Source organism: Phoenix dactylifera, chromosome 14 (assembly GCF_051530095.1).
Source record: "Phoenix dactylifera cultivar Ajwa chromosome 14, Ajwa_hap1_PhDact_Kaust_v1.1, whole genome shotgun sequence".
Lineage (NCBI taxonomy): Eukaryota > Viridiplantae > Streptophyta > Magnoliopsida > Arecales > Arecaceae > Phoenix > Phoenix dactylifera.
In genome coordinates this window covers 25,706,868-25,719,937 of record NC_143203.1, presented here as the reverse complement: position 1 = coordinate 25,719,937, position 13,070 = coordinate 25,706,868, and the positions used below count along the sequence as shown (strand labels likewise).

The 13,070-nt window shown below is 37.6% G+C and overlaps 1 protein-coding gene across 1 annotated transcript; it reads right to left on the bottom strand.

Moving 5' to 3' along the window:
• Positions 1-7,054: 7,054 nt before the first annotated feature.
• LOC103722780 (protein MALE DISCOVERER 2) lies at positions 7,055-12,870 on the bottom strand. The gene is made up of 6 exons (XM_008813461.4): positions 12,398-12,870; positions 12,159-12,294; positions 9,246-9,532; positions 8,977-9,167; positions 8,756-8,888; positions 7,055-7,918 (listed from the first exon to the last, which is right to left on the bottom strand). Exons 1-6 carry the CDS (start codon positions 12,492-12,494, stop codon positions 7,353-7,355), a joined length of 1,410 nt encoding a protein of 469 aa, XP_008811683.1. The 5' UTR covers positions 12,495-12,870; the 3' UTR covers positions 7,055-7,352.
• Between the last annotated feature and the right edge of the window lie 200 nt (positions 12,871-13,070).

Below are 13,070 nucleotides of genomic sequence, written 5' to 3'. Positions count from 1 at the left end.
ATACATTGTGATAGTAAGGCAGTAATAGAGTTAGTAAGGCAAGCACATACCAATAAGAAAATGAATAGGCATTTGCAAGTGACGTATAAATCAGTTAAAAGCCTATTGAATAAGAATATTGTGTCTTTGGAATTTGTAAAGTCTGAGAAAAATATAGCTGATCAGCTGACCAAAGCTCTTTCTAAGAGAGCTATCATTGACTTGTCGAGGGGGATGGGCTTAAGCCCATAAGGGAGTCACCTAGGGAGGTAACCCAACCTTTGTGATTGGAGATCCCATGAAGAAGGTTCAATGGGTAGAAACAATCCATATTGCGTGACTCATTTCAGCACTACTTTTAAGGAGAGAGTCTCCTGCTCATCCCTATGGCAATAGTGCTTTGATATGTGACATTAAGGAAGGGTATTACCCTGAATGAGCCCAAGGCAGGCATACTCCTGCAGGATACAGGTCACATGTATTCTTGGAGGACTCACCTAACTGAGAGTTGTCGTGAGGCCGCTGTGAGAATTGGGCTGTTCTCTAATAACTCTCATGAGAATCAAGATTCAGCGCATGGCCATAAATAGCGCTTACCCGCACCAAGTCTATATCAATACTATGTGTGTGGCATGTTAAAATCTGGTCCAAAGGGTCTAGTTCAAGACTTAGTTCACTATGATCCTTCAGGTTAGAACTGTCAACACTAAGTGTAAGTTCAAGTCCGGAAGACACCTGCACCCATTGCATAGTATAAAGCTGCCCAAATTCCTCTCTATATATATGTATATGATTTTATAAAGTTTTGAAACTTGTGGGGGACTGTTGGAATTTGAATGAATTTTGAAAAGTTTTAAAGAGGTGTAAATAAAAAAGATTTGTAACCCCCAAATTTTTAAAAGAGTTGTTGTAACATTTAAGTATTTCAAATTCCATTTGGAAGTTTCAAAAACTTCCCATTATCTTTCATTATGGCCTTAATGAGGCCATAAGTATTCAACCGTTATGGTTGGATTACACAAGGCCTATAAAAGAGCCATTCCCTGCATCTAACAAATATACAATTCAAAACCCTTCTTCTTCCTCTCATTGTTTCTCTCTACCACCATTCTCTCTTTTACAATTTTCTATATTATTGGGCAACCGATATAGACTAGGTAATCTGCCTACTACAGACGTGCACTGTAGATTAGGCCCGCTGTGAGCCGTTTGGGTTGTATCTTGGAGCCGTCGCTGACCGCCAATACCTGCACGTGGGGAGGCAACAACGGTTTTAGGACAGTGCGTCTTTTGGCGTGCCTCTCACACCTCACAGGCCAGATATTTTCTTACCACTATTTTATTATAATTGTTAGATTTTCTTTTTATGTGATTTAAATATTTTACAAAGCATCTTGATAGATCAACACTAAGATCTACTAAGCAAATCACCGATGTAGGACTAAACACACGCCTGCACAAATAATCCACATAGATTATAGGTAGGGTCCGCACTGGTAGCATTTGTAACAATCTAGGACCTCCCCAAAATACTAGCCAGAAGGTATTATTTAAGTTCCTTGATCATATATAAATACCCAAGCTCTGTCCAGTGAATAATCAATATAAGACTAAATACATGCCTGCACGAGTCCTCACATATGTCATGTATGGATGGCATATTATAGAATCCATAAGATTTGTTGCATCATGGACCATCATGTGAATCATATACAGCTTGTTGTTTGGAAGTTGGTCTGTCGAGTTTAGCCTTAAATTGAAGAGGATTCTGAGTCCATACTGCTATAGAGCACAGATAAAGTGGTGACTTTTTGTTCCTAAAAGAATGTACTGGTTTTATGAAGGAGAAGAGAGAGGATGGGTCGAGGATAGTTCGAAGGAAGTAGGCTAAGACATGGATTTAATTTTGATGTAAAAATCTAAAAATAAGAATTATTATTTTTTAAAAAATAAAAAGGATCCTTGAAGTAAATATAAATACAAGCAATAGAATGCTAGATAAGAAGGGAGGGTTTATTCATCCATGGTGTAATCTAGTGCCAAGGGAGAATACACTATTATATGTTATCTCTTTGTTTAACCTTCCCCCCTCTCTCATTAACCTTTAGTTCTGCATATGTTTAATTAGTTTATGGAAAACTAGCATGATTCATGGTGCATATCTTTTATCTCAATTTTATAATCAGGCATAATGCATACATGCTTTGTGCTAATGAAAGTATTGTAAAATTAAGAATTTCAAATTCTGGCCATGATTGATTTGGTGCTCTGCTGGGGAGGAATGTGGCAGCAGAACATAGGTGAAGAACAAGCAATCTTGTCCTCAAAACGATTGCTGTGTGATTGGAGACAGTTGCTTCGGCCTTCTTTTTTTTCCCCAAGAAATTTTTGTGCAATGTAGGCTCCATGACATTGCGAATCGTTGACGTGTTTCGTGAACGCAGAAACCGTACTCACAGATCTTGAAGTTGCCGCTTTGGTGCACGACAGAATCGGTGGCCACACAAAACCGGCGTCTAATAATATTCATTCGGAATTATTTTTATATCCAAATCTATTCGAATATAGGTAAAAATTGAAGCATCCGACTAATATCTGTATCGGTATCTTTATTTATAAAAAAAAATATTGATATAGATAGACAACTATCTGATCCGTATCCGAATATACGACTCCATTTGTAATCCTATTTAATTTTATATAGCATTTATGAATTTTTAAAAAAAATAAACGACCACATTAATATACTATTAACTTAATTTATCATCTATTTAGTAATATCTTTGGTTTTGTAATCATAAAGTTTAATTATTCAATTTATATCCGTACTTGTATCCATACTTTTAGTATCTAATTTGTATCTCTATCTGTTTAAAACAAATATAAATATGAATTTTTGCATCTGATTAATATTATGTATCCATCAAATAAAATAAATGTGGATATAGATATGCTAGTATCTGGTCTGTATTCGATCTTATTGCAACCTTAATGGATGATCGACATGTTTTAAATGGATCTGAATCTAATTTTTAAGCCCGATGGTTAGACCTAGCTAATTTTGGTTATACATTATGTTGGGCCGGCATGCTCAATAAGCAAACCTACTTAATTCAGAGCGCAAAGAACAACAAATCCCTCTAAGATCTTTGCGGAGATTCAAGCGCATTTTTTTTAACGGGCAACAAATTGATGAATAAATTTGTGTCTAAATAAAGGCAGAATTATTTTTTTTTAATTTTTTTGTAGGGATTTGTGGGTACGGTCCACACTAAATTGCCAATTTATGACTACATGCAGACTGAAAAAAAATCTTTCAATAATCTTCGTAGAGATACACTATAAAGGGATTCCATTCTGTAACTACCAAAAATGGATTTCTATTATGTCACCATTAATAGTTTTCCTTTTTACGACCTATTCCAAGTAGCCCTTCATCCTTAAATCCCAATGCCAGCGCCAAAAGGCCAAAACACCTTACATTTTTTCCCCCTCATTTTTCCTCTAAAGATGGCGGCCAAGCAGTCCTTGTTCATCGTCAGCATTCTCCTACTAGCTCTCGTTGTATCAGCCCAAGACGGTCAGTATCACAAAAATTCCTCTCTTTCTCTCTCTCTCTCTCTCTACACACACACACACACACACATACACACACACACATATCGATCTCTATTTTTTATATATAAAAGTTCGTTTCTTTCAGCTTAGAGTTTTTGGAAAGCCTAATGGCGTCTTTGCATGCTTTTGGTTGGCAGTGTCGAGCATTTGCCATTTCGTTGGGACGTGCAACTATTCGGACGAGTGCCCCAAAGTGTGCCAGGGCTTGGGTTTCGATCGGGATAGCCTCTGCCTCCCCAATCCGAAAGCCGGCCCCAACTCCCCGCAGGCTTGCTGCTGCGTGAAGCCCGGCGCCGGCCTTCCTCCTATGTGATCTGGATGGGAGCTTAGAGAGGTTTTTCAGCGGACATGGAAATATGATTTCTTTGATGCTTGAATCTTTCTCCAGTTGGACGCTTGCTCCTGTTCCGTAGTTTCCCTTCATATGAATAAATACTAGGTTGTCTCAGTAATAGGCATTTGTTATCATAACAATGAATTCATATTGAACAATAGAAATCGTGAGAAGAAATTTTCTTCATTATCTGCGTGCTCCGTGTTGTGAGAAAGTAAGCAGATGGCTTTTAAGCAATCAACTTCCTTGTTAATAAGAATAAGATTCTTATTTGAAAAAAAAAGAGGTGAAGATGGGAAGCCTCGAAATAGTTAGTAGAATCCCACGTTTGAACTCTGAAATGAGTTGCATCTATGAGCACAGATATACTTTTACATAAGAATCTAAATAATTATTATTACTTGAGGATTCGTTCTATGTTCAGGCACTGTTTCAGAAGAAGGTGGTGGATATCCATATATACCAAGAATTCATAGTTTCATCATATTGGAGATCTCTAAGCCCTAACAAAAATTTGCCTGGACTTTGAACATATCTTTTCTTCCTTCTTTAGAAAGAATGTATTATATCTCCTCCAATTTCTTAATGAAGCTGGTGGTGTCTCGCTCCTTCTTTTCTTCAAACTAATAATAAAAACAAAAGAACATATTGAAGTTGCCATATTTTCGATAAAAAAGAGCAAATAAAAAAAGTTCGACATCCTATGGATATAGCATTTTTCTAAGCAAGAAATGGAAACCAGTAATCTTAATAAGCATGATTTTGACTCTTTTTTTTTGATGCATTTGATTTTATATTCACTTCTGCTTGTTTATTTTTTTGTTTTTAATCTGCAAAATCATATAAAATGGTGGCTAGTAAATTAAGTCTCTTGCAGGTTTTACACAATCTTAGGTTCGTACGTACTCTTCCTTCATCAAGGTTGCAAGGTTCAGGGTCCATCGCTTATAAATCTCTTTCTACCGAGAAGGAGACGAAGGATGGCACTTCCATGTGGTGCTTATCCTATTCGCAGAATAAATAGCAGCTTTTTTCTCAACATATTGTGGTTGAAACTATCACAAATTTTGTTTAGTAGTTCATCATCTACGGATTGAATAGTTGTTAGGAAAAGAACATTTAAAGCCACAGCAATGGGAGAGGAACTAGTGTTTTTGGGTGGAAATTGAGATCACCTGTACTCCTTTCTATGGGTTAACTTTGGCAATTAATTATTAGTGCATATACTAGGAGAGGCGGGAATAAAAAGGCAGTTTATGGTATGGGATGCAGTGATGATGGGCATTTTAGAATTGAGCCTCTAGTTTGAGAACCCTAAAAATTCTAAATTTTAGAACTTTTGTCATGAAAATTATGGATGCTTCTCTTATGTATATTAATAAGACGAGGATAGAGAAAAGGTAGTCCTAAAATTTATTATTACAAAAATTCTAAAACATTAGGTTTGTAGGTCTTCAAACATGAGACCTTTGCAACAAAATTCCTTCACTTGTACAATACTGTACTTGCACCTAGTTTTCTCATCATTTTAAAAACACTGTAGATCCTTCACTGTATCTGAAATTACTATAGTACCAAAACAACAAAGAACGAGGGCCAAGCAAACTTTAATAAGAACTTTTTTTTTTTGAGAATATGGTAGGAGTATTACTATTAATTCTCATGAAGAGTGCTTGGTCTATAAAAGAAATTATGCAAATATTTAATTATTCTTATAAGGAGAACAACTTTGGTTATATGTATTCTGTTAAAAATTAGATTCGACAGCAAGGAAATGAACTCAAAAATACTTGATCTTGGTTGAATTCAGAGTATACACCAAGTGAATTAATACAGAAGAACTAGGTATTGGTCAAGTTCAGAGTATGCTCCAAGAGAAAGAATCAAGGCTGATGACTCATATTTCACATCCATGCAATCCAAATCCTCTGCATCAAATCCTCCCATTTTTCTGATTTTTATTTAATGCTCAATGCATATGAGCCTATCATATGGGAAATTCATGTGAGCATATATTTAGTCCCACATCGATCGTGCACTAGGAAGATCTTAGGTATCTATATAAAGATCTAAATAATATATTCCTACTAGTCTTTTTGGAAGAAATCCTGAATTATTAGAAATGGAATCAAAATGGTGTTTATGATTAGATCTGAATTACTAGCTTGGCAAAGATGCTAGGGACATGTATCTGCCTGGTGTTTTTCACAGATCGGAGCCATTAAAGGGGTCTAGGAGATCTGGATGATACTGGTAGGTTTCCCGAGGGTTGCCGGCATGATCTTTGAGACAAAAATAGAGGTGGTCTCCATCCGATCTCCATGATCGCCAATCACCTTCAGATGCAGTGCCCTCCAACAAAACAGGATGAGGGGTTTCAATAACAACATTGTCATTCATGATTGATGATTGAACGCTTGGCAGCAGTCAAGAACTCCTGACTTCATTAGAGCATGCAAAGACTCGGCAGAGTACCCCAATAAGTGCAAGGACACGGCTTACAACCCCGATGATGCCTCATTGCATTCCGCTTCCAATGACTCTTGAGTTTCTTGTTGCGCCAGGCCTGATTTCATCTTTGAGATTGTCCAAGATGTTGTTTATGAAAAAAATTGATGAAGTTTGACAGATTTGTAGACCCAACTTGTTCCTGTTTTTTTTTCCTTTACCTAACTTTTTCCTTCACAATATAGCAATAGATTTAACAAGAGATGGACGAAAGAGGTGAATTGAGCATTGCTGTAGAGGTCATACCCCTCTGGATGAAAAGAAGAGGTCTAGATTCAAATCTTGGGTTCCAACCCTCAAAATCTCTAACCTGAGCTTTTATTGAGAGAGAGAGAGAGAGAGAGGACTGCACTTGAGAAAATCCTCATGCAAGGAATCTGGTTTCCTAATGTTTTAGTTGTGCAGGTGTGCAGCACATGATCCTTGAATGTACTAGAGAGATCCAGTTAATTTGAATTCATCTTGATTGAGTTAATGCTACCACCTATTCTATTTGTGCAAACTTGGATGATAATTTGGATGCACACTCAACTAAAATAGCTGCAAGTAAGACGACAATGCGACAAAGGTTGAACTGATCGAATACTCCAATATGAAATAGAGGGACAGAAGCTCTTTTACATACCAACATTTCGTATATCTTTATAATTCTTCATACAGGCATCTGTATACAATTCTTGGCATGCTCCAACATACACCATCCTCGACTTTCTGCACAGCTAAGCAAAACCTAGAGTGTACAATTTTAGTCGACTCACAGGATTATAAACAAATAACTGACTCCAAGGATTAAATTGGGTCGTAAAGTTCAGGGTTTTTTATGAAGTTTTGCCAAAAAAAAGAAGATGACATTACTGTAAAACAAAAAGCAAACCCTCATTAACTGCTGTCTACTTCTTCATTCCTAGCCATCCTATGAAGATGCAATTTCTAGGTCAGCCCACCACAATGGAGATAATTTCGGAGTTGCTTCATCTGGCGGAATCGCTGTAATTAGCCTCATCTGGTTGGCAACCTCTGCTATTGTTGGTCTCTTCTTTGGCTCTGGATTTATGCAGGACCTTATCACCTCACACAGTGCACTGATATCTTCCTCTCGGACCGATCTGAGGCTTGGGTCAGCCATGTTTCTAAGGGGTCTTTTCCCAGTAAGATAAGCTGAAGCCCAGAGCACAAGCAAGCCATCATCCTTGGAGAATGGAAGTCTCCCAGAAATTATTTCCAGCAGCATTATCCCAAATTTATAAACAATGCTCTCCTGGTCTGAGGCATCAGCAACTGACTCAGGATCTTTTTCTTCATCAAAAAACCCAAGATCCGAAATCTTGGCCGCATAATCTTCAGTTAGATATATAGATGATGAGTTCAAATTTCTAAGAACTACAGGAGGGTCGAGACCGTGCATGTACTCTAAACAGTACACTACTCCCATGGCTATCCGTAGACGTGCAGCCCAATCCAACTGCTCTGCTTCTTTAACTGCAAACACCACCCAGTTTCGACAGAAGTCAGAAAAAAAATGTCTAGAAATCAGGTAAAATGAATAGAAAAACTGAATTACAAAGAAGACATACTTTGACTTAGTTGGAAATTCTTTTTTCTTCTTTTACACGTTCTTTTGATAACCTTTGCAAACATTATTTGAACATGTACATATAAAGGGTTATTTGCCAGATCTTAATTTGAAATTCCTGGTAGTACTAAAAATTTAACATAATAAATTTTATGAAGACATCTGTCTCCAAGCTTTATAGTACCAGGCCTCAAATACTTACAATTTCATAAGACCTGAAAATTTTTTATAGTCCCAGGCCTCAAATACTTACAATTTCATAAGACCTGAAATTTTTTTATAGACCCAGGCCTCAAATACTTACAATTACATAAGACCTGAAAATTTTGTTTCAGTATCCATAGACAAAATTTATAGCGTTTTCACTTTGTCATTGCTTCACTTATTCAAATTGTTCTACAAACTTACTCTTTGGATGGGTCACATGAGAGGGGCTGGCACAATGTATAAGATGAACCTTTAACTCTCACAATACCTTACGGTCTTACGCAAGGCCCATCTGGCATCATGATATGTAAACCACTCTAGGAAGACAATGTTCCTATAAATATATGTTCCTTTTTTAGTAATTTAGTTTTTTTTTCAGATGTTATACTCGTGATATGTCATCATAGAAGGCTTGCTAGAACCATCGTGGTGCCTCCAGCTCCGTCCAACTTAGTGACAGTTGCTGATCTGTGTCAAATTCTTTTCAACAGTTTTATCATACAGTAAAATAGAGGATAGACAAATGAGATACTCACCATGCAAATGCTCAAAAAGCGTTCCATTTGGAGCATATTCAAACACCATCATCCTGGTTAAAGGCTCTTCTTCCTCACAAAAGCCAAGAAGGCTCATAAAATTCTTGTGGTTTACTTCAGACAGCACTGATATCTGAAACCAAAGCCCAAACTTGATACCAAATCTAAGCAAACTCGTAATGTAAATATCTGCAGGGAAAGATAGTGGATTGTTATATTACCTTCTTTCTGAAGGGAGCTTGATATTGTTCTAACCAATCCTTGGCCGATGTAACAATTGTAGATGTCACTGCTATTTCGACCCCACTGGACAGAGTTCCCTTGTACAATGTGCAATCTGACAAAGAACCAATAATATTGCTGAAATCTTCACAAGCTATTTCCAGTTCCGAGCGTCTTAGCGAAGGTACACCTGCAATGTGAACTCAAAATCATGAATATGGATACAAATTTACAAGAAGTTCTAAAATTCTTCAGAAGGAAAAGCAACCTGTCAGAAATGATTTCTGCAATTGCCCCCTTAAACCTGTTGTCCAAGGCATGACAGTGACAACCCTTTTTGCTCGGCAATAAAGCAAGTATATGGCAGATAAAACCAGCAGAATGGATGCTCCTCCAATTGACCCGAGTATTATCCAAGTCACATGCTTTCCGCGGTCTGTTGCTGATGTCAAGGTTGGAACAAGACTTTTATTTGGTGAGAATGATGGAGCTGGAGCTGGAGTTGGTAGTGGAGATTGATGCAGAAGTCTCCGTATGGTTGCAAACTCAACATTCCTATCAGGTATTAAAGCAAATTCGGGAGGCTATTATAGAAAAGAAAAACTTTTCCTCTTTTTTCAGAGAGAGAGAGGAAGAGAGAGAGAGGGAGGGAGGGCAGGAGGGAGACATGCCGACACTCTAATTACTAGGATCCAGATTTTTGGGGATATAGCACCCAAGAATCAAGCCCAGAACCTCTGATTACTTGATCATTGAGGCAAGCCCGGTTCACCATGATAAACAATTTATTACTACTTATCATTGTCTTATAAAGTTGCATTTGAGAGAGTATGCCAAAAAATGTGCCTTGGGTTGATACCAATGCAATCCTCAAGTGCATATCTACCAAAAGAGATTTTTGTAGCTGCCAGTACAGAAGGAAAGGTCAACCGCTTATGTGCACATGATTAGCATCCTGAACAAAAACTAAATTCAGGCAAATCATGAAATCCTAGTATCTAGCACCATCCACATCCACTGACATGCATAACTTCCAACCATTTTGTCCATGCCTGCCTTCTATCAAGGGAAATCACTAGACACAGGCTTCATGTGAGTCTTGTCATAAGATCATGCAACTTAATTTGTTTTATACCCAATATGGAGTCTTTCTCCTTTTTTTTGGTCGAGGTATTCATATGGAGTTGATACGGTTGAATTGTGTAGAATCTTATAATATGATAAAGTGCTTATGGCATCAGTTAAATTTATAACCTGCTCTCACAGAACAAGACAAGTTTGTTCTTTCTTTTCTATCATGCTTCACCCCAATGACAAATCGATACTCGTCAAAATTGTTATATCAAACTAATGATGATTTTGCAGTCAATTTTGTTTGGAAGCCTAAAAACACAGAACACATCATAAGTTTCTCATTTCCACTTCTTTTCATGTCTATGCTGAGATGAGGTGTATTATTGACCGTATAATCTTTTAGGTATTCATCACTTTTCAGTAACTATGGTTATTCAACATCTGCTAAACCTAAGTCTTTTAATCTCATCATGGCATATTATCTCCATAAAATATCTTTGGCAAAACGCATATTCAGCACAGTTGACATATACCAAAGATTGGAAATCCTCCAATCCAGAGTCTGGGGTAAGACATTTAAGAAACCTACTCTACAGTATTTTTTAAATACTAATCATATCTATGTTAGTGTATACAGGGGCTATGATAAAATGCTCCTTCACTATCAGATGTCCTTCCTTCAGTAAAGAAATCTGGGGTCCCATCATTTTCTTTTCACATGCTTTATGGTCACATATTATGTAGTTGATGGTTGTGAAATATAATTCTTTCTCCATGCATGATTTACCACTTTATTTCTTTCTTCCCTTCCCACAACTTCAGTAACAAACTTTCTACAAGATAGATTCAATCAGAGTCCACATCAACAAGCAAATCATATCTATCATGACAAGGAAGACTAGCACAATATCTAATCAACTCCTTCAGAAGACAAGACAAGAATCAAGTATCCGCTAACTAGAGATTAGTGCACTCCACATCTTCTGAGTTTCGAAGAAGAGTAGTGTCAAACTTAAATCCAACTAACAAAATCAATAAGTTGCAAATGTTATATAATACTAAAAAAATGAGAAAATACTAAAATTTATGATTGCATAAGTCGAAAACAGGAGCACAAGGAAGAGAATGTTATGCCTACGTATCTCCCCATGAAAGTCTCATATGGTTTTAGAACAAAGTCATCAAATACACTCATCACAAAGATGCTTCTCGAATAATGGTTCGCCAGTAACATACGTTGTTGTTGGAGAGACAGAAAACCAGAGTTCGAGCAGCATAACAGTAACCAGTGAGAAAACCACCTCGTGGAACATTGCTGAAAAGTTCTAATGGCATACGTGTCCATGGATACTTTTTTTTTCTTTTCATTAGCTCAAAGGCTTCACAGTTCAGGAAACACTAGTTTTCTTTAAGGCTTATCACTCTCTCAGGAAAACATGCCATCCTATTATGTTCTTTACCAGATCGACAGTAATCCGAGGGTACGCTCAAGATTTCATAAAAGCTACATGCTAAGACAAAGCTACATGTGCAACAGACAAGAATACCACTTGTGACAATCCTGAGCTTCAGTTGAGGATTTTGGTAAATGATTAGCCCATGGGTTTTGGACCTATGTACTTGCACTCTTTACATATCAGTGTGATTCAACCACTTTCCCCCCTTTTTTCTCTGATGCAGGGGACTCAACTACCCCTGACCCGAAAATTGGAAATTTTTCAGGTGTTGCAATTGTATAGTTGTTGGTAGCTATTGTTAAAGCCCTTCTGGCCTCAGAACCGAGGGCCGTTTGCCTCCACCAAGGCACTTGCAATGGTATAGTTAGGCAGCCCAAAAACTATATATTTTTACCTAAAAAAATTAAGGTTAGGGTTATCAAAAGAAATGTAAATTGATTGAGAGAGAAGAACAGGGTATTACTAGCCCTACTATCTAATTATCCAATCCAGCAAACTAAAATATATGTATATATATATAAAACTTGATCTGAAGTAAACAAAAACCCATCCTTTTGCATCTTATTTGCTCATGATGTCAACTAAATTCGGAAAAAATGCAAAAAAATAATCCAGAAAAAGTAACAAAAAGGTAAAGCAATATTGCTTACGGAGCCACGACTCTTCCATCATCCGAGCACACGGCCCCGAACCAGGAGCATGGATCAGCATCACCTTCTTTCCAATTGGAAAGGGCACCGTGGGGATCGACTTCCACCCTCTCTTTAAATCTCAAAAGCGCCCTTCCTATTTATCAAACAACAACCAGAAAAAATAAAAAACAAACACCCGATCAAAATCCTTTCCATCAAGCCAACCTCGCAGCTCTTTCAGCATCAAAAGATCATACCTTCAGCATTAATGGAAACGCAAAGCTCCAACCTTTGATACACCAGAGCCACCCACAGCAAAAAGGACCCCATTTGTAGCAGCCTCCATCTCTCCATTTTTCAGTTCACAAAACTCTTCCTTTTCTTCTCAAAGAACCCGAGCTCTTCTCTTCCGCCGAGGTTTAAAGCATCATAAAAGATAAAAAAAAGAACCGAAAGCAGCGGAAAGATGGAGGGAATAAAAGGAAGGATTTTTTTTCGGAATTCGGGATTCCCCCGTCAGCCTGGCACGCGGAATTGGAACTGTGGAGTGATGCGAGAGACGTTGCTCAAAGGGATATCCTGTGGGAATTCCCGAAGGTGTTCGATATCATCACAAACGCCACTCTCTAGTTCTCGGGTCGTCTCCCTTTGGGAGTCAAGTCTCCGAGAAGCTGGTGGCTGCCGTGCTGCCGCTTCATGGGGTGCGTCGAGACTCTGACCCCCACCTCTGATCTGGATTAATATAGGTTTTTTTTTTTTTTTTTTTATTTTTAAGAAAAAAAATAAATAGAAGGCATGATGCATGCGAAAAATGCCATGCATGCGACCGGGTTCAGATCCTCAACAGCTTTAATTATGTAAAATTTTTAAGGATTAGGATGTATGGTAAGTTTTAATTGGATACGTGTTTCCAAAATAGTGGTGAAGAAA